We start from the raw sequence: 18,428 nt of genomic DNA, 5'->3' as shown, positions 1-18,428 counted from the left end.
ATCCCAAGAGGAGCTGAGGAGCTGCAGGAGTGCACAGCCTCGACAGGGGCTGGGTATGGAGTTAGTACCTGATCTCTACAAAGAATTCACCTCTGTGGGTAAAGTTTACTCAAAGAACATGGGAAGGAGGACAAGAAGTCTTAATTTTGAGAGACACAGGATCTAGCCAGTCTCTGATAGTAAGAGTTGAGCAAATTTGCACTCTTTCTGATCTGTTACATGAGAGTGTGGTAATTTGTGGGATAGATGGACAGAAATTTAACATTCCCCTATGTAAGATCAAGCTGGAGTACCAACTCAAGACTGGGGAATTTACAGTGGGAGTGACTGACAGTGTCACTTCCAGGAATTCAGTTTGTTCTTGGGAATATTTGGCGGGGTCCAAGGTTTAAGTAACACCCCTAATGGTGGAAAAGCCCAAGGAAGACAAAGCAAAAACTAAAGAGAGAGATGAAGGAGTTGAGGTTCAGTTAGCATACACCTTGTTTGACATAATGATGCAGGAAAAACATGAACAGGCAGAGAGTCAGACAGAAGTGTTTCGTCCTGAAAGGCTATGGGACCTGCAACAGCGAGACAAGACAATATGCATCCTCCGAAACGGAGGCAGTGAATATTCCTGAAGGTTATTATCTGAAAGATAGAATCCTAAGATGGAAATGGAGATCATGCCAGGTCAGTGCAGAGGAGAAATGGGCTGAAGTGCACCAGATTGTGTTGCCGGTATCATAAAGACAGGTGGTGTTATGGGTTGCATATGAACTACCTGTAGGTGGTCACCTGTGGGTATGAAAGACTCAGGTTAAGGTACAAAAACATTTTTATTGGCCTAGAATGCACAAGGATGTGGTTAACTTTTGCCATAGGTATCATACATGCCAAATGGTAGGTAACCCACAGGCAGTAATAAAACCAGCACCTTTGTTGCCAATGCCCACATTTGTATCGTAACAGTGGTCTTAATTTCCTTACAGAGCTGATGCAACAAAATCAACATTCACATAGTATAACCTAGATATTCAACATTATAATTTTATATAATTGTTACTCCCACGACACTATCCTATTCATTGTATGTACTTCAACTCAAAGTCCTGTTCTTCAGACAGAAACGATCTTCACCCAAGGGTACAAGTTAACAATGACATGAGAAAACCAAATCTGTAGTACAATGGCAGTTTTATTTGACGTGAATTATACTTTTTTTGTTCTCATCAGATTTTACCCAATTAATTGGTGAAGTTTCTGGAGAACTCAATATAATTCAAGAATCAGTATTTGCCCAGTCAGGAATAGGTTGAGAAACACAATCTATTCATCAGTCTTGGAGAATGAGAAGATAAATAAACAGTTTCAGATCCTTACATATTTGTGCAAGCAAAATTTTACCAAATGATCCAAATGGTGTTAATATGCCCAGTGCTACTCTAATACAATTATCTCCAGATTTCTAGCTATCCTTTTGACTTTTATTCCAGATATCAACTGATGTTGACCTAAATGTTTAAAATCTTGGCTGCAACTTGAATTTTGCAAAAGAAAACATTTTTTTCCTGTGCATCTATACACACATGCTAAGTTATTAAGCATTTTAAAAACCATAGCCAACTTTCATTACTACTTAATAGTAAAAATAATAATTAACTATTACTCTGAAGTAAAATAAATTTTCTTTTGCTTTTATGATATCAAGCAGGTCAATCAATTTTATTTGGAGAAATTGAGCATGAAAGTGGGAAAAAGCCACCTTAAAAACTGCTCCAGAATAATCCTATTGGTGGTTGCTACCTTTGGTGCGTATATTAAATTTTGTCCACTACTAGTTTCAGTAGCCGTTTCAACAACTCACCCAAAGCCACCTCAAGAGTTTGGTTCAAACAGTTTTAAAAAGTCTAATTAATTTTCTTCTCAAAAAAAAAACAAAAGGAAGCACATGCAGAAACACATTACGGTCAAACACAGAATGGTTTTGTTTTTCCAACTTTATATTTTGAAAATCTGATTTGCTCAAAGGGCAACTTTGGAATGCTAAAAGCAAGAGAAATAAAATAAATTAATAATTATTCCATAAAGTATAATAATAATAATCTTGGCAGTTAATGCACAAAGTGAAGTCTGTAGGGAAACATTGGCACCATCTGCTTTGCAAGAGGCAGGCAAGCAAGACAAAAGGAGCTGACTTGCCAAAGAATAATAAATCACTGAAACTATAATTATAAAATTAAACTAGCAAATATTTTGAACCATATTTATTCCAGCAGTTATGCACGTTAATTGTGCACTTCAAAATTAAAAATAAGCCTGTTCAATTGTGAAGAATAATCCAAACAAAATTTCTTCATGCATTAGCTGGTGGTTTATTATAAATTATGCAGATCATTTATCCCTTTGCAACACCTTTGATTAAAAAGGAACAAAATAAATGTTTCATTTCATTATTAATTCAACATTAACTCTTACACATTTTTGAAAAACCTAAGTTGGTTTACCAATAACCCAGTATCTATGCTCAGTAATAATGTCTGAAACAAAATAATGAGGCATGAACAATTGCATGGTGTGGCATCACAGAGCAGAGACAATTTTTCTTCCCTGTTCAAGAATCAGCGACATTGCTCCATCAACAACAAAGACTGGCTGCAGTAATGACAGCACTGAGATATCTATTTACATGTGACGGTGACCCAGAGATCACAGTTATTTAATAAACTCCAATGATTGGCGAGACACTTCTCTTCCTTTTTGGTGTAGCCTGAAGCCCAAGGTAAAAGACAGCACAAAACAACGAGCAAATTTCCCACTTAATGTGCCTAGTGTCAGGTTCAAATACTGTAGGAAACAGCACAGAGCTTTTGCTAACCTAGGTGACAAAAACAACAACTTCCAAACTACCAAAGGAGACCAAGGTACAGGCCTTTTTGATGAGAGGCTGAATTCTGAAGAATATTATTGCTGGAAGACAACCAAAACTATGCTGTTCTTAAAAGAAGTACAGGGCCTTGGTGAAAGGAGGTGATGCACAGGACGTTGTTATTTTGGAGGCTAAAGGAAAATATCTCAACGAAACCGATATGCAGCTGTCCCAGCAGAGAAGCTGGCAAGGTACATTATTACAGCTGTCATGCTTTCTGGGCTGAGAAAGAGAGCCAAATTAGTTATGTCTGAAGCTTGGTCATTAGTAAAAAGGAAACACTTGTTCAACATATGCATCATACATTATCAGAAGATGTGTGTCAGAGCAGCAACATAACACCGCTCATGTTTGTCCATCTTATAAAAAAAGCCATGTCCGTACAATCTAGATCATAGTGACAAATTATTAGTTTTGCAAACTAAGAACTGAGATATCTTGGAAGGTTGTGGGGCTGGAGAAGATTACAGATAATGAGGGATAAGGCTCTGGAGGGAGTTGAAAACAGGATATGAATTTCAAAATTGAGGTGCTGCTTAACTGGGAGCCGAAGTAGTTGAAGGAGTAAAGAGTGATGGGTAAATGGAGCTTGATGAGAGTGAGCAAAGCCTTGACGGAGGCTGGAGAAGAGCACTGTCACTCGCGCTCCAGGACTCCATAAATCAGAACATAAAAATAAATATTTCCCAGATACCAACATGGCTAAGGAAATAACTTACCTCGATCAGATTTTTAAAATAAATCAACTGGGTTTCTTTAATAAAAAAATCATTATTTGACAAAAATGTACTAACTGATTCATACACAGGAATACACAATTCCTTTAAATAAACACAAAACACAGTCACAAACACACTTCAGGAAGGGGAGAAAAAGAAAACTTCTCTCTGCAGATCTTCATTTTTAAAAAAAAACTAATTTTCTGGCCAATAGGATAATCCTTGACAGCAGCAGGATATTGCGTACAATGTTCCTACATCTATCACTCTGACGTTCTGTCATGTGTGGTCAGTCGAGAATTATGCACAGTTGTCTGACACTTGAAGGACACAGTATGCTCGGGAAATGCTACATGGAGAGGATCTTTCAATTATTTTCCCATGAGAATGAGTAAGTTTCCCCTTGAATTTAAAAGAAAGAATTAGAGAGATCAGTTGGCCTGATCCTGACTGGCTTCAGGACACAGAAACATGTTCCATCCAACTACTATTCAAACCCACCCCAGCAGGGGCCTACATCACAAGAAGTTGTCACCAGCCATTGGATTTCTAGGAATTCTGGTTAAAAAAATTCAATAATGACTTTTTTAATCACTTCTTTTAAAGCCACTCTAGTTATTTCCACAAAACCTGAAATAAATCTTTCATTCAAATGCAAATCCTGCAAGCAATATCGAACATGAAGCATCTTTGTAATATCTCTGCCCTTGGAAGTAATAAAACACTTTCAAATGATTCAGCGTCACATGTGGAATAAAACAAAACTAAAAACACATTCTCACGCTCATTCACTCTTTTTCTATACTCTAATAAGTAATCTGATACCTTAATATTTAGATAAATCAAACAATGTTACATTCTTGATGAAGCATGAGCAATCACATTTTTTCCATGCAATGTTAACACAATCTTTAAGAAATAAGTCTGTAATAAATGCCATCAAAACAGTTTGGCAATTTTTCTTAAAGGCTAAGGGCTCATGACCAGTTTCTACTGATGTGTCCCAGTAGTGATAATGCACTTCAAAATGTTCAAGAGTCAGTAGCAGTCTCAGAGCATTTAGTTTTTACTCTCATTTATTGTCACTCAAGCTTTTTAGAAAAATAACCTACTGGCATCCCTCAGCTAGATTCATCATCTTGTCACAGAACTGCACCTATCCCAAAGTCACTTGCATAAATTGACAATCTAAAAAGGTTTGGTGAAATTTGGTGCAGCCAGCACTGGATCATTGATGAACATAGCTTTCAACTTCTCAATAAGATGCCTGGCACTCCACTCACCACACTATCTTGGCCTTCAATTGGATCAAATCAGTCAGTGGAACAGCTGTTGTGCTGAAATTTGACAAGCCGATGGCACACATCCTCAGAAATCTCCATTTAACTTTAGGGAAAAAGAACTCCACTAATCAATGTACTTTTATTGATCTTGGCAACACACGTCCTTGCCTTATGAATATACCCTCAGTCAGTTATTTTGTGAATTGGCAAAGTTTCATCACAAACTCAGCAGTTTGTAATTTCCTAAAAAAAAATTCTAATTATTCCAAGTGTCGCTGTATATCAGTACATGAACTACACGATTCAAAATACTACCACTTGGTTCAATCTCTAGAAAGTTGCTGGGGCATTGCCTTAGTTACTGCATTCACTTCTCTGCAGTTATGCAACATCTGGTTGAACCATCAACGTTAGGCAGCAACATGGTGGTGTGTGTGTGTGTGTGTGTGTGTGTGTGTGTGTGTGTGTGTGTGTGTGTGTATGTGTGTGTGTGTGGTGGAGACTCTCCTACTGCTTTAAATGGGTTCAATCAAGTGGTTTTCTAATTTGGTTTCACATGAATTTATTATTGTCACATGTATTAAGATACAGTGAAAAGTCTTGCTTTGCATGCTATCCAGGCAAATAATGCCAAAACACAAGTACATTATGATAACAGAACAGAATGCAGAATCACAGCTACAGGGAAGGTGCAGGGAAACATCAACTCTAATTTATCAGAGCTCTGTTAACATCGCTAACAGCAGGGATGTGTAATGTGTACTTGAGTTCTGTTTTCATCTGGGTCTGTTTCTCGAAAAAATGATGCTACTTTCTGAGGGAATTCTTTTAAATCTACAATAATCTATGGCTAAGGTTGTGCATCATGGTTTGTCCCTACAGACTACTTTAAATTTAGTGAGTAACCTTGTCAAGTCTTTTCATTCTTCTGCCCCATAAAGCTGCAACTAACTGGCATCTACCCAACAATGTAGAAAATTGTCCAGTTATGTCCTCTGCACAAAAAGCAGGACAAAACCAACCCAGCCAGTTACTGCACTTTGGTTTACTTGCTGTAATTAGCAATGTGATGGAAGTTGTCAACAGAGCTATCAAGCAACATTTGTATAACAATAACAGAGTTTGGGTTTCACTCAGACCACTAAACACCTGACCTCCGTTTAGGTTTGGTTTGCAAATGGACAGAAGGCTGGAATTCTGTAGGGGACTAAGTGACTGCCCTTGACTTTGAAGCAAATGTGACAGAATGGGGCATTAAGGACCGCCAGCAAAACTGCAGTCAATGACAATCAGGGGAAAACCTTTCCACCGATTACAGTCATACCAAACAAAAAGTTGTGGCTCTTTGAGCTCAATCACCTCAGGTCCAGGCCATCATTGCAGGAGTTCCTCAAGGAGGTTTCCTAGGCCAACCATCTTCAGCTGCTTCATTAATGACCATACTGCCAGGGTAGGGTCAAACATTGACATGTTTCTTGACGTTTGCACAATGTTCTGTTTTGTTTGTGATTGCTCAGGCCCTGCGGTAGTCCACATCCAAATTTCGGAAATTCTGGACAATATCCAGGTTTCAGCTGACAAGTGGCAAGTAACAAATGTGCCACCCACAAGTGCTAGGCAAAATCCATTACCAACAAGATGAAATTAACATCCTGGGGTAACCATTTAACATGCCAAATACATAGTGTGGCTACCAGAGAAAGTCTAAGGCTTGGAATTGTGCAGCATGTAATTCATCTCCTGATTCCCAAATACTATGTACCAATAACGTACAAGTCTGGAATATGATGGAATACTTGCCTGAATGAATACAACTCTAAACAAACTTAAGTGTGACATCATCCAGAACAAAGCAACATGCTTGGTTGGTACCACATCCAAAAACATCCATTCACTCCACCAATGATGCTCAGTAGCTGCACCGCTCCAAGATGCACTGTTGAAATTCACCACAGATCTTTGGCAACACCTTGTAAACCCACATCTACATCCATCTGAAAGGAAAAGGGTGGCAGACACATGGGAACACCACCATCTGCAAGTTCCCATCCAAACATTCATCATCCAGACCAAGCAATATATTTCCATTGCTTCTGAGTCACTGGGTCAAAATCCTAGAATTCCCTCCTGATGTACCAGATCTGCTAAAATTCTCCAGTACTTTTAGTTTAATTTTACATGTAGGTTAGTTCCCTTTCTGAAGGACGTGAGCAAACCATCGCACTTTCATGACAAGAAATGATGGTTTCTTGGTGACTATTACTCAGATTAACTTTAAATTCGAGATTTTTTAAAATTAATTGAACTTTATAAATTCTACCAGTTGACTTGACAGGATTTGAACCCATGTTCTTGCAGCCTGGGACTGCAAATAATTATTAATGCTGAACGATTGAACAACACTGTACCATCAAAACACACAGTTGTGACACAAAGATATTGTACAATCTTATCTATACCTTCAATTCAAAATGAAAAGTGATGCTCATTCTACCTATTTGTGAATCATCAACTACTGATCAAACTGTGGAAAACCACAATACAGCTGCTATCAATGTCAACACAGAGCCCACTGATAGGTATTCAGTTTGCCAGTTAAGTCAAGTATACTTTTTTCAAATAAAAACTTTACTCACAATAAATCTTGAGCCTAATTTGCTGTTAACAACCAAGCCAGCTAGTTAACATTCAACACACCTCTATAAAATCTTGTTAAAAGCCCCAAACAAACTGTTTAATGAAAATCAAAATTTCCATTATAGGTTAAACAAATCTATTGACAATATAAAATCATATAGCACAGAAACACAACCTTCGATCCATGCCGACCATAATCCCAAACTCTATTAGTCCTATCTGCCTGTGTTTGGCCCCTATCCCTCCAAATATTTCTTATCCATGTACTTATCCAAATGTCTTTTCAACATTTAACAGTACCTGCACCAACACTTCCTATCCAAGTTCATTCCACACATGAACCACTCTCTCTGTAAAAGAAGTTGCCCCTCATGTTCTTTTTAAAATCTTTTTCCTCTCACCTAAAAAATATACCCCCAATCTTAAAATCCCCCACCCTAGGGAAAAGACATCAGCCATTATCTATACCCCTCATGATTTTATAAACATGAATAAGGTCATCCCTCAAATTCCTCCACTCCGGTGAAAAAAAGTCAGTGTATCCAGCCTCTCCTGAGAACTCAAACCCTCCCTTCCTCACTACATCCTGGTAAATCTTTGAGCCCTCTCCAGCTTAAGATCATGCTTCCAACATCAGGGCGACCAGAACTGGACATAGTCCTCTCACCAATGTTCTATACAACCTCAATATGACATCCCATATCTATACTCAAAGGACTCAGCAATGAAACATGCTAAAGGCTTTCTTAATCACCCTTTCTACATGTGACGCAAACTTCAAAGAAATATGTATCTGAAGCCCTAGGTCTCATTGTTCTACAACTCTACCCAACCCCTACTTTTAATTGTTTATTGCCCTTGTTTGTTTTACCAAAATGTAATATCTCACATGTAGCCAAATTAAACTCCATCTGCCACTCTTCAGCCCATTGACCCAATTGATCGAGATCTCTTTGTAATCTGAGATAACTTTTTCCACGGTCCATGTATCACCAGTTTTTGTGTTATCTGCAAACTTACTAACCATGCTTTCTGTATTTTCACATAGATCATTTATATCAATGACAAAAGTGGACCCAGCACCAATTTTTGTGGAACATCAAAAGTGACAGTCCTCCAGTCCAAAACAAAAACCCTTCTCCACCCTCTGTCTCCTGCCATTAGGCCAATTTTGTATCCATTGGCAAGGTCACCTTGAATCCCATTTGTTCTCACTTTACCATTTAGTCGACCATGCAGAATCTTGTCAAAGGCTTTATTAAAGTCCAAGTAAACAACGTCTACTGCTCTGTGCTCTTCAATTTTCTTGGTTACTTGCTCAAAAAGCTCAATCAAGTTTGTTAGATATTATTTTGCTCACACAAAACCATGCTGACTATCCATAATCCTTCCTTACCTCTCCAAATGTGTATAAATCCTATCTTTCAGGAACACCAACAACTTATCCACCAAAGTCAGACTCTCAGGTCTATCATTCCCAGGCTTTTGCTTACATTCCTTCTTCAACAAAGACACAACATTAACCACTCTTCAGTCATCTAGAACCTCATCTATAGTTCTAGATGCTACAAATATTTCTGTGAGGGGCCCTGCAATTTCCTCCTTAACTTTCTCAGACACACTGGATCAGGTCCCAGAGATTTATCCATCTTTATATTTTATAAGACCTCCAGCACTTCCTGTGAACTGTTTTCAAAACATCAATACTCATTTACCTGACTTCCCTAGCTTCCAATACAAGAAAAAAACCCACTACTAGCTAAATACTTAGTTATTAGTAATATTTTAGAATAAAATAAATTACATATTTCAAAACAGAAATCTTCAACTCAATCATCTCCTTTCTACAGTTACTTAACCCATAAAATCTTGAGTTCTTTTCTTTTTTCTTCAAGTTTCATTCCTTCCTGGGACCAAAGTCAAGTGCCACAGCTCTCAGGAATTCACTTGTAGTTTCCTCATCATGCCAGCTTTTTTTTTGGGAGTCCTTTCAGTCATTTCTAGCTCAGTACACCTTGACTGTGCATTATGCAACTCACGATTGTCAACATTCTAACTCAATAATAGCTTCACTATTTCTTGTTTAGTGGCTCTACCTCGGACATACCTCTAATTTCTAAGAGCCATTTTGCTTCAAATATGCTTCACCTCACACAAAAAATTAATTCTCTGCACTATATGCATGGTAATGGGGCAAAATGCGATGCAGCAAAGAGAGAAACCTTAGTTGTCATTGATCTTCAAACTGCCCCCGATGATCTGTGACCTACCCGACTAATGTATTTCTCTAATAGAGTTAATGGACACCTTCCCCTAGAATTACTTGTTCCCCTAAGAAATCTGTTGCCTTACAAAAGGAGCCTCAACCTTCAAACCTCAACCATCTGCCTGTGAGGTCTGCCAGAATTATTTACCTGTTGAACAAAAGGTACCATAAAATAACTCTAGTACAATGCCTCCAATGTTCCTGCTACCCTAAAACTAGTTCTTTTTTTTATGGCTTTTGTCCCTCTAACTCTGACCTTGAAATATACATGAAAACTAAACATTCTCTAGAAAATATTCAAACAAACCATTAAACTAGATGATTGTGACAATGGTGGCAAGTTTTGAAGTTCATATAGCTATGTTTCAATGTTAAATGTGTTTGCAATAAATGTCCAATCTTTATCTAACTGGTTAATCAGTTCCAGCCAGAGGGGCAATTGAATTACGTGAAAGGTTACAACATAGCAAGATGTAATTCAGTGAGGGGTTTGACAGAGCCATGAACTACTAGCAACACATTGTTTCCTCAGGACGCATTCAGCTCTGCCACGAAAATTCAGCTGGAAGCCCAGAAGGTGCATTTGGGTGATAAAAGAGGTTTCCATACAAATCACAGGGAAATTGCAGAGGAAACTTCCCCACCCAAAGTCATCCTGTTCATTTAATTTCTAAACATATATTTTTCTTCACGTTCCCTGTGACTTAATGGTTGCAACATTACCCAAGTCCAGAGTTATGAGTTCAAGTTTCTTTCCAGGAGTTCAGCACTACAATATGGCTGCCACTTTTATGTCGCACTATGGTCAAAGGGGCTATATTTTGAAAGAAACACTGAACCAAAGCCCCTCTGCCTTCTCCCATGCACGTAAAGGATCCCATCAAACTACTTCAAAGGGCAGTGGTGGTGGTGGAATGCTCAGAAAGAGCTAACAGTGTCCTGATCAGTATTCAAACTTAAAATCATCACGAGAAACAAATTTTGTGGACATGATTGGATTGTAGCTTGTGGGAGTTTGCTGTGTGCAAGTTGTCACCTTGTTTCTTACATTAAAGTAGTGATTACACCTCATAAGTACTTCATTGGCAGCAGTAAAGTTCCTTCTGATGTCCTGAAGCTATGGAAGATGTTATATAATATAAGTTTTACTTTTTTATATTTTTTCCATTAGGGAAAATTTCTTAATTAAAGATGAGCAATTGCTAAAGATTAACAGAATTACCTAATTAGGAATAGTGAAATCAAGCAACACGTTTTCTATATAAAGGACAGTGAAAATTTCTGAGTTTGCAGATGTTGGGTAACTGATATTTTCAAGACTGAGATGTATAGAGTTTTGAGTTGAAAACCTATCACAGCTGAGGTGCACATCTGCCAAGATCTAATAGAAATGACTGAACAGGCTTGAAGGATTGAATGATCTAACTGAATTCCTGAGACATGATTCCCAAATGTGGATTTTTAAACCCAGTTTCTTAACATTTATGAACAACTTGAATTCCCATTTCACTTAAGAAACACACCAATTAATAAAGGTGTCTGACCTCACTTTCTTTGTGCAGTTTGTAAGATAACAACTTCTAAAAATTAAGAGCACGATGTTATAAAACCTAAGACAACATCAAGGGCATCATTAACATGGAGGAGAAAGTGAGGACTGCAGATGCTGGAGATCAGAGCTGAAAATGTGTTGCTGGAAAATCTCCTGTTCCTTGGATGCTGCCTGACCCGCTGTGCTTTTCCAGCAACACATTTTCAGCATCATTAACACGGGCCAGATTTTCAATCTGAATTTGTTCCTTTCATAATGCTGTTATTTACCAGTTGTATCACATAAAGCTAACCAATCATACAACTGCTACTTTTTTCCTTTAGCACTTTCTGTACAATATTGATGTCAGCATTTTCATTTTCTATTTGCAATTATATATCATATTAGTGCAGAATTTCAAAGCTAACATAGAAACACGACACATCGGAGTACAAAAAGTAGCAGGGAATGCTTACTCGTTGCCCCAGTCCAGGCGAGCGGTGATGTGACGTTTTACATCTTTCATCCGGTCATGTGTCAGATGTCCCACAAGTACCTGCCGACGGAGGTCAAGTAGCTCATTCATCACGTGCCACAGTCTATGGAATAAATCCCCTTCATTCTTCTGTCAAAGGAAAGGGAAAAGACAATAAAAGACTTCGTACACATTAATTTCTGGAAGCAACTTTTAACTTTTATTCCACACAAACCACAAATAATTTAGTCCAATCCCACAGCATGGTTTAAAAAAAAAATTCCCAAAGCCACAAAGATAACACTAATGGAGGTAACAGTCAATTGTAAGAAGCATTAGAAATGCCAGGAGTAAAGGTCATTCTCAATGTGCATATGTACACACACAAGTATAAACTTAAGGTCACAGTTGCGAATTTAGAATTAAATTAAATCCAAATTAGTCATCAAGTTGAATTTCTGACTCCCCTGACAAAGAAGAGAGTGACAAGATGGGGGTCAAAGCGGACACAAAAATACCAGCACCGGCTCGTGCATTAATTTGGCAATACTGTTCTGAGCGAAGGTAAGTATGGCCATCACACAAACTGGGTAGACAATTAAATTCATTAAGAATATTGAAGAGCACTGAAAGAGAGGTGAAGTGGGATTTACTAGTTAGCTTCCAATTTTCCTACTTACGTGGGAGTGGGGGAGAACATATCCATTACCTGGCACTTCGCCACAAGCTATGGTGTCAGCATGCCAGGCAAGCCAGCTTGACTATCCCAACCATCCAGCCTGGGCATTGTTGTAGTCATTAGATATAGGAGCAGAATTTGGTTTTTCGGTCAACTGAGTCTGCTCTACAATTTGATCATGTCTGATGTGCTTCTCAACCCCATTCTCCTGCCTTCTCACAATAACCCTTGATCTCCTTAGTAATCAAGAATCTATCTCAATGGCATGGCCTCCTCAGCCTTCAGCAGCAAGTAGTGCAATAGATTCACTACCTTCCCACTGAAGACATTCCTCCTCATCTCAGTTCTAAAGGGTCATCCATTCACTCTGAGGCTGTGCACTCAGGTCATCTCCTACGAGTGCATCTTCTGCATGTCTCCTCTATCCAGCCTTCTCCATGTTCTGGAAGTTTCAATGAGGCTACCCTCTCCCATTCTTCTGAACTCCATTGAGTATAGACCCAGAGTCCTCAACTGCTCCTCATATGACAAGCCCTTTGTTCATTCTTATGAACCTCTTTTGAATGCCTCCAACACCAGCACATCTGTTGGAAGATTTCTGCTTGTGGCCTGCCTGTTTTGTTGAACTTTTAAAATAAAAATAGCTGGGAAGGTACCTTCTTGAAGAACCCTACCAATTACTAAGCTTGTTGTGCAAGCATCACTGAAACTGGAAGGCCGCCTAGCTTTCAGTGTCTGCCTGCTCCTCTTAATCGAAAAGCAACTTTACCAGTTGGAAGGTTCCCCTTGTAAATATATCCCTTACTTGAAAAACAGAAGGCTGGCTGTGACTCTGGATGGATTCAGCACTCAGAACTATGTGGTGACTCTGTGTAACCCAAGAAGGGGGGTGGTCACGTGACGTCCTGTTTCATGCCCCAGAAGAGTGCGGGCAGTCACGTGATGTTCCGTTTCGCGCCTTGGAAGTGGGTCAAGGAAGTCACGTGATGCTCCATTTCGCGGGCAAAAGAAGGTCACTTGGTGTCGGACATCTAGGAATGCGAGGAGGCGGGGAATGGAGTCAGATCAACACCCAATCAGAAGATAATTCTACCTCAGTGTTTATATGACATTTTTTATGGTATAAAAGACTGGGGCAGGGACAAAACGAAGTCTTTCTTTTTGAACTGGCACACGTTGTAGTTTGTCAGGGACAAAGAGGTTTAGACCCAGAGCTCTGAATGCCTTGTCCACTTACTGTTTAAAATAAATTAAGAGTGTGAGACTGAATATCTTCTCCTATTGCTTCATTTAAAAGAACACGCAGGACTTGGCTCACACATAGAAAGTAAGTTGGTAGATTGAGCCAAAGTCCAACAAAATTGGTGAACCTGACGTGATGAAGATGGAGAAGTGATGGATAGAGAGAAAAATAGAAACAACGGACAACTGACGTTTGATGACAACAACAAGCAGCGCCGCATAGAAAAAGGTGAGCAGACGCCTGTTTCTATCAAAGTTCTGCAATTGGAGATACTAAATTGATTGTTGTCATTATACTGCAAGTGTCCTAGTAATAGTAAGTGGACAAAGTATTGATAAGGTACGTACAGGTTTAAAGTCCCTTGGGGTTAGAGTCCCCATAAAAGCAACAAGGTATGTAAATGTGAGGAGGTTTAAAGTCCACTGAGCAGGATCTCATAAAAGCAACGCTGACAAATTTTGATGTATGATTGATGTTTTGTAAGTTTTAGAAATTATATTGGGGCATTATATTCGTGCATTCATACTATACATGAATGCACGAAGCATTAGACATAAGATGGATGAGCTTGAGGCTCTTTTGGAAATTCGCAGATACGATATTGTGGGGATAACTGAGACGTGGCTTCAAGTGGACAGGGCCTGGGAAATGAATATTCAAGGCTACACATGCTATCGTAAGGACAGACTGACGGGCAGAGGGGGTGGGGTGGCCTTGTTGGTAAGGGACGATATTCAGTCCCTTGCGCGGGGGGACCTAGAGTCAGGAAATGTAGAGTCAGTGTGGATAGAGCTTCGAAATACTAAGGGTAAAAAGACCCTCTTGGGAGTCATCTACAGGCCCCCAAACAGTAGTCTGGATGTCGGATGCAAGTTAAATCAGGAGCTGAAATTGGCCTGTCGCAAAGATGTCACTACAGTTGTTATGGGGGATTTTAACATGCAGGTCGACTGGGAGAATCAGAATGGATTGGGCCACAAGAAAGAGACTTTGTGGAGTGCCTCAGAAATGGATTCTTAGAGCAGCTGGTGCTGGAGCCGACCAGAGAGAAGGCAATTCTGGATCTGGTATTGTGTAACGAACCAGAATTGGTCAGAGACCTCGAAGTGAAGGAGCCATTGGGAAGTAGTGACCATAATACAATAAGCTTCAATCTGCAATTTGAGAGGGAGAGGGTACAGTCGGAAGTGACAGTACTTCTGTTGAATAAAAGGGAATTATGGAGCTATGAGGGAGGAGCTGGCCAAAGTTCAATGGTGCAATACCTTAGCAGGGATGACCATGGAGGAACAATGGCGGATATTTCTGTGTATAATGCAGAAGTTGCAGGATCAGTTCATTCCTAAAAGGAAGAAAGATCCCAGGAGGAGACATGGGCGGCCGTGACTGACGAGGGAAGTAAAGAAATATATAAAGTTAAAAGAGAAAAAGTATAACATAGCTAAGATAAGTTGGAAAACTGAGGACTGGGAAGCTTTTAAAGAGCAACAGAGGATTACTAAGAAGGAAATACGCAGAGGAAAAATGAGGTACGAAGGTAAACTGGCCAAGAATATTAAGGAGGATAGTAAAAGCTTTTTTAGGTATGTGCAAGGCAAAAAAATGGTTAGAACAAAAATTGGGCCCTTGAAGACAGAAACAGGGGAATATATTACGGGGAACAAAGAAATGGCAGAGGAATTAAATGGGTACTTCAGATCTGTGTTCACTTGGGAAAACACAAGCAATCTCCCTGAGGTAACAGTGGCTGAAGGACCTGAACTGAAGGGAATTTATATTTGCCAGGATTTGGTGTTGGAGAGGCTGTTAGGTCTGAAGGTTGATAAGTCTCCGGGGCCTGATGGTCTGCATCCCAGGGTACTGAAGGAGGTGGCTCGGGAAATCGTGGATGCGTTGGTGATTATTTTCCAGAGTTCAATAGATTCGGGGTCGGTTCCTGAGGATTGGAGGGTGGCTAATGTTATACCACTTTTTAAGAAAGGTGGGCGAGAGAAAGCAGGTAATTATAGACCAGTTAGTCTGACCTCAGTGGTGGGAAAGATGCTGGAGTCTATTATAAAGGATGAAATTACTGCACATCTGGATAGTCGTAACAGGATAGGACAGAGTCAGCATGGATTTATGAAGGGGAAATCATGCTTGACTAATCTTCTGGAATTTTTTGAGGATGTATCTATGAAGTTGGACGAGGGAAATCCAGTAGGTGTAGTGTACCTGGACTTTCAGAAAGCTTTTGATAAAGTTCCACACAGGAGGTTAGTGAGTAAAATTAGGGTGCATGGTATTGGGGGCAAAGTACTAGACTGGATTGAAAATTGGTTGGCTAATAGGAAACAAAGGGTAGTGATAAACGGCTCCATTTCAGAATGGCAGGCAGTGACCAGTGGGGTACCGCAGGGATCTGTGCTGGGACCACAGCTTTTAACAATATATGTTAATGATATAGAAGATGGCATCAGCAATAACATTAGCAAATTTGCTGATGATACAAAGCTGGGTGGCAGGGTGAAAAGTGATGAGGATGTTAGGAGATTACAGGGTGACCTGGACAAGTGAGGTGAGTGGGCAGATGCATGGCAGATGCAGTTTAATGTGGATAAATGTATGGTTATCCACTTTGGTAGCAAGAACAGGAAGGCAGACTACTATCTCAATGGAATCAATTTATGTAAAGGGGCAGTACAGAGAGATCTGGGTGTTCTTATACACCAGTCAATGAAGGTAAGCATGCAGGTACAGCAGGTAGTGAAGAAGGCTAATAGCATGCTGGCCTTCATAACAAGAGGAATTGAGTATAGAAGGAAAGAGGTGCTTCTGCAGCTGTACAGGGCCCTGGTGAGACCACACCTGGAGTACTGTGTGCAGTTCTGGTCTCCAAATTTGAGACAAGACATTCTGGCTGTTGAGGGAGTGGAGCGTAGGTTCACGAGGTCAATTCCTGGAATGGCAGGATTACCTTACACTGAAAGACTGGAGCGACTGGGCTTGTATACCCTTGAGTTTCGAAGATTGAGAGGGGATCTGATTGAGACGTATAAGATTATGAAAGGATTGGACACTCTTGCAGTAGGAAACATATTTCCACTGATGGGTGAGTACCGAACCAGAGGACACAGCTTAAAAATACGGGGTAGACCATTTAGGACAAAGCTCAGGAGAAACTTCACCCAGAGAGTGGTGGCTGTGTGGAATGCTCTGCCCCAGAGGGCAGTGGAGGCCCACTCTCTGGATTCATTTAAGAAGGAGTTGGATAGAGCTCTCAAAGATAGTGGAATCAAGGGTTATGGAGATAAGGCAGGAACAGAATACTGATTAGGAATGATCAGCCATGATTATATTGAATGGCGGTGCAGGCTCGAAGGGCTGAATGGCCTACTCCTGCACCTATTGTCTATTGAATGTACGGAGGGTGGTAGAAAAGCCAGTAGCGTTTTGAAGACCAAGACGGTGGTGTTTCAGTGAGAGAGAGTTGGTAGTGGAGACCAAAAACTACTGATAAATCTCGCTGAAAGGGTCAGTTGCTTGGGTGTATTTCATCCAAACTGACTAGCCACCGGCTTTGTCTTTGATTGGGTTGGTTGTTTGGTTATATTTATACCTAAACTGACTGACTACTGGACGGGAGGATTAAAACAAAAATACATAAAATGGAAGGGGAGTTTGATAAAGAGTGTGAAGAATATGGAGGATGTTCTTCCGATTTAATGTTGCCCGTAAAACAGCAGTGGGGTAAAGCCAGAAGTCAGTTAGTCAGTGGGCTTGCAAAGAATAAACAAAAAACAATGATGGAGAAATATGATAAGATTTGGGAGGAGTTACAGAAACAGGGCAAAGTCCCTAAAGATGAGGAGAGGAAGAAATTGTCACTGTTTTTAGGAAAAGCAGAAGAGCAAGCTAAAGTAGAAGTAGAAGAGCACAAGAAGGGAAAGAAAGGGTCAATATTAGTTAGAAGAAAGTGGACAAAAGAAGGCGGGGAGAAAGAAGAGAGGAGGATTCATCTGCACAACATGACGTTAGCCTGTATGGCGGTAGAAACATTACAAAAGAGAGTAGGTGGTACCTTCACAACAGATTTGACAAAGGAGATAGAAAAGGCAGGACCATCTGCGCCATTATATCCTAAATTACCTGTGGTACAATCACCGCCCCCATATCCTGTAATACAAATGCCACTTATGTATGTTCAAGAAGGGGTGTTAGACATGCGAGAAGTAGGAACAAGAGAGTACAACGTAGTAAAACAGAGACTGGCGGAAGCTGTAGAAGAAAGTATCAGAAAAGTAGAAAAATTAACATTAGAAGTTGATCAGAGGGTTAAGGAAGCAGAGGAAGCAAATAGGGTGACAATGATGCACAGTAGGAACAAAGAACAGCCAAAACAGGGGAGATGTTTTGCAGGGCAGGAGCCAGATGCTCATTCAGCACCGTATCGTGCTGAGAATGAAAAGAGGGGAAGATTACATGATTCAGGTCAGTTATTGGATGATGGGTTCTCAGACAGAAGAAGGAGAGATTTGAGGGAAGAACGGGATAGAGAGAAATTGGATGAGGAGGAGTCTAAAAGTAGTATAGGTATTGAGGACGAAGAATCCTTGACAGACGATGATCCAAATACCTACCCAGTCACCTTGAAAGGCTCACTTACAATGCATACCGAACATGGCCCTTCACTGAAGCGCCTCCC

General features: G+C 40.0%; 1 protein-coding gene across 7 annotated transcripts in view; it reads right to left on the bottom strand.

Moving 5' to 3' along the window:
* The window catches only part of LOC122559665 (dedicator of cytokinesis protein 4-like), a 569,310-nt gene that overhangs the window by 415,081 nt on the left and 135,801 nt on the right, over window positions 1-18,428 (bottom strand). For all 7 annotated transcript variants that reach the window (XM_043709516.2, XM_043709519.2, XM_043709517.2 and 4 more), the window contains exon 6: window positions 11,824-11,972. In XM_043709516.2, the coding sequence (XP_043565451.2) occupies window positions 11,824-11,972 (149 nt within the window). The remainder of the gene's footprint in view (window positions 1-11,823; window positions 11,973-18,428) is intronic.

The sequence above is a fragment of the Chiloscyllium plagiosum genome, unplaced genomic scaffold (genome assembly GCF_037043375.1).
Source record: "Chiloscyllium plagiosum isolate Xiang-an unplaced genomic scaffold, Cpla_swu_hap1 HiC_scaffold_19, whole genome shotgun sequence".
NCBI lineage: Eukaryota > Metazoa > Chordata > Chondrichthyes > Orectolobiformes > Hemiscylliidae > Chiloscyllium > Chiloscyllium plagiosum.
Note: the sequence above shows the minus strand (reverse complement) of the source record. Positions and strands in the feature narration are given on the sequence as shown.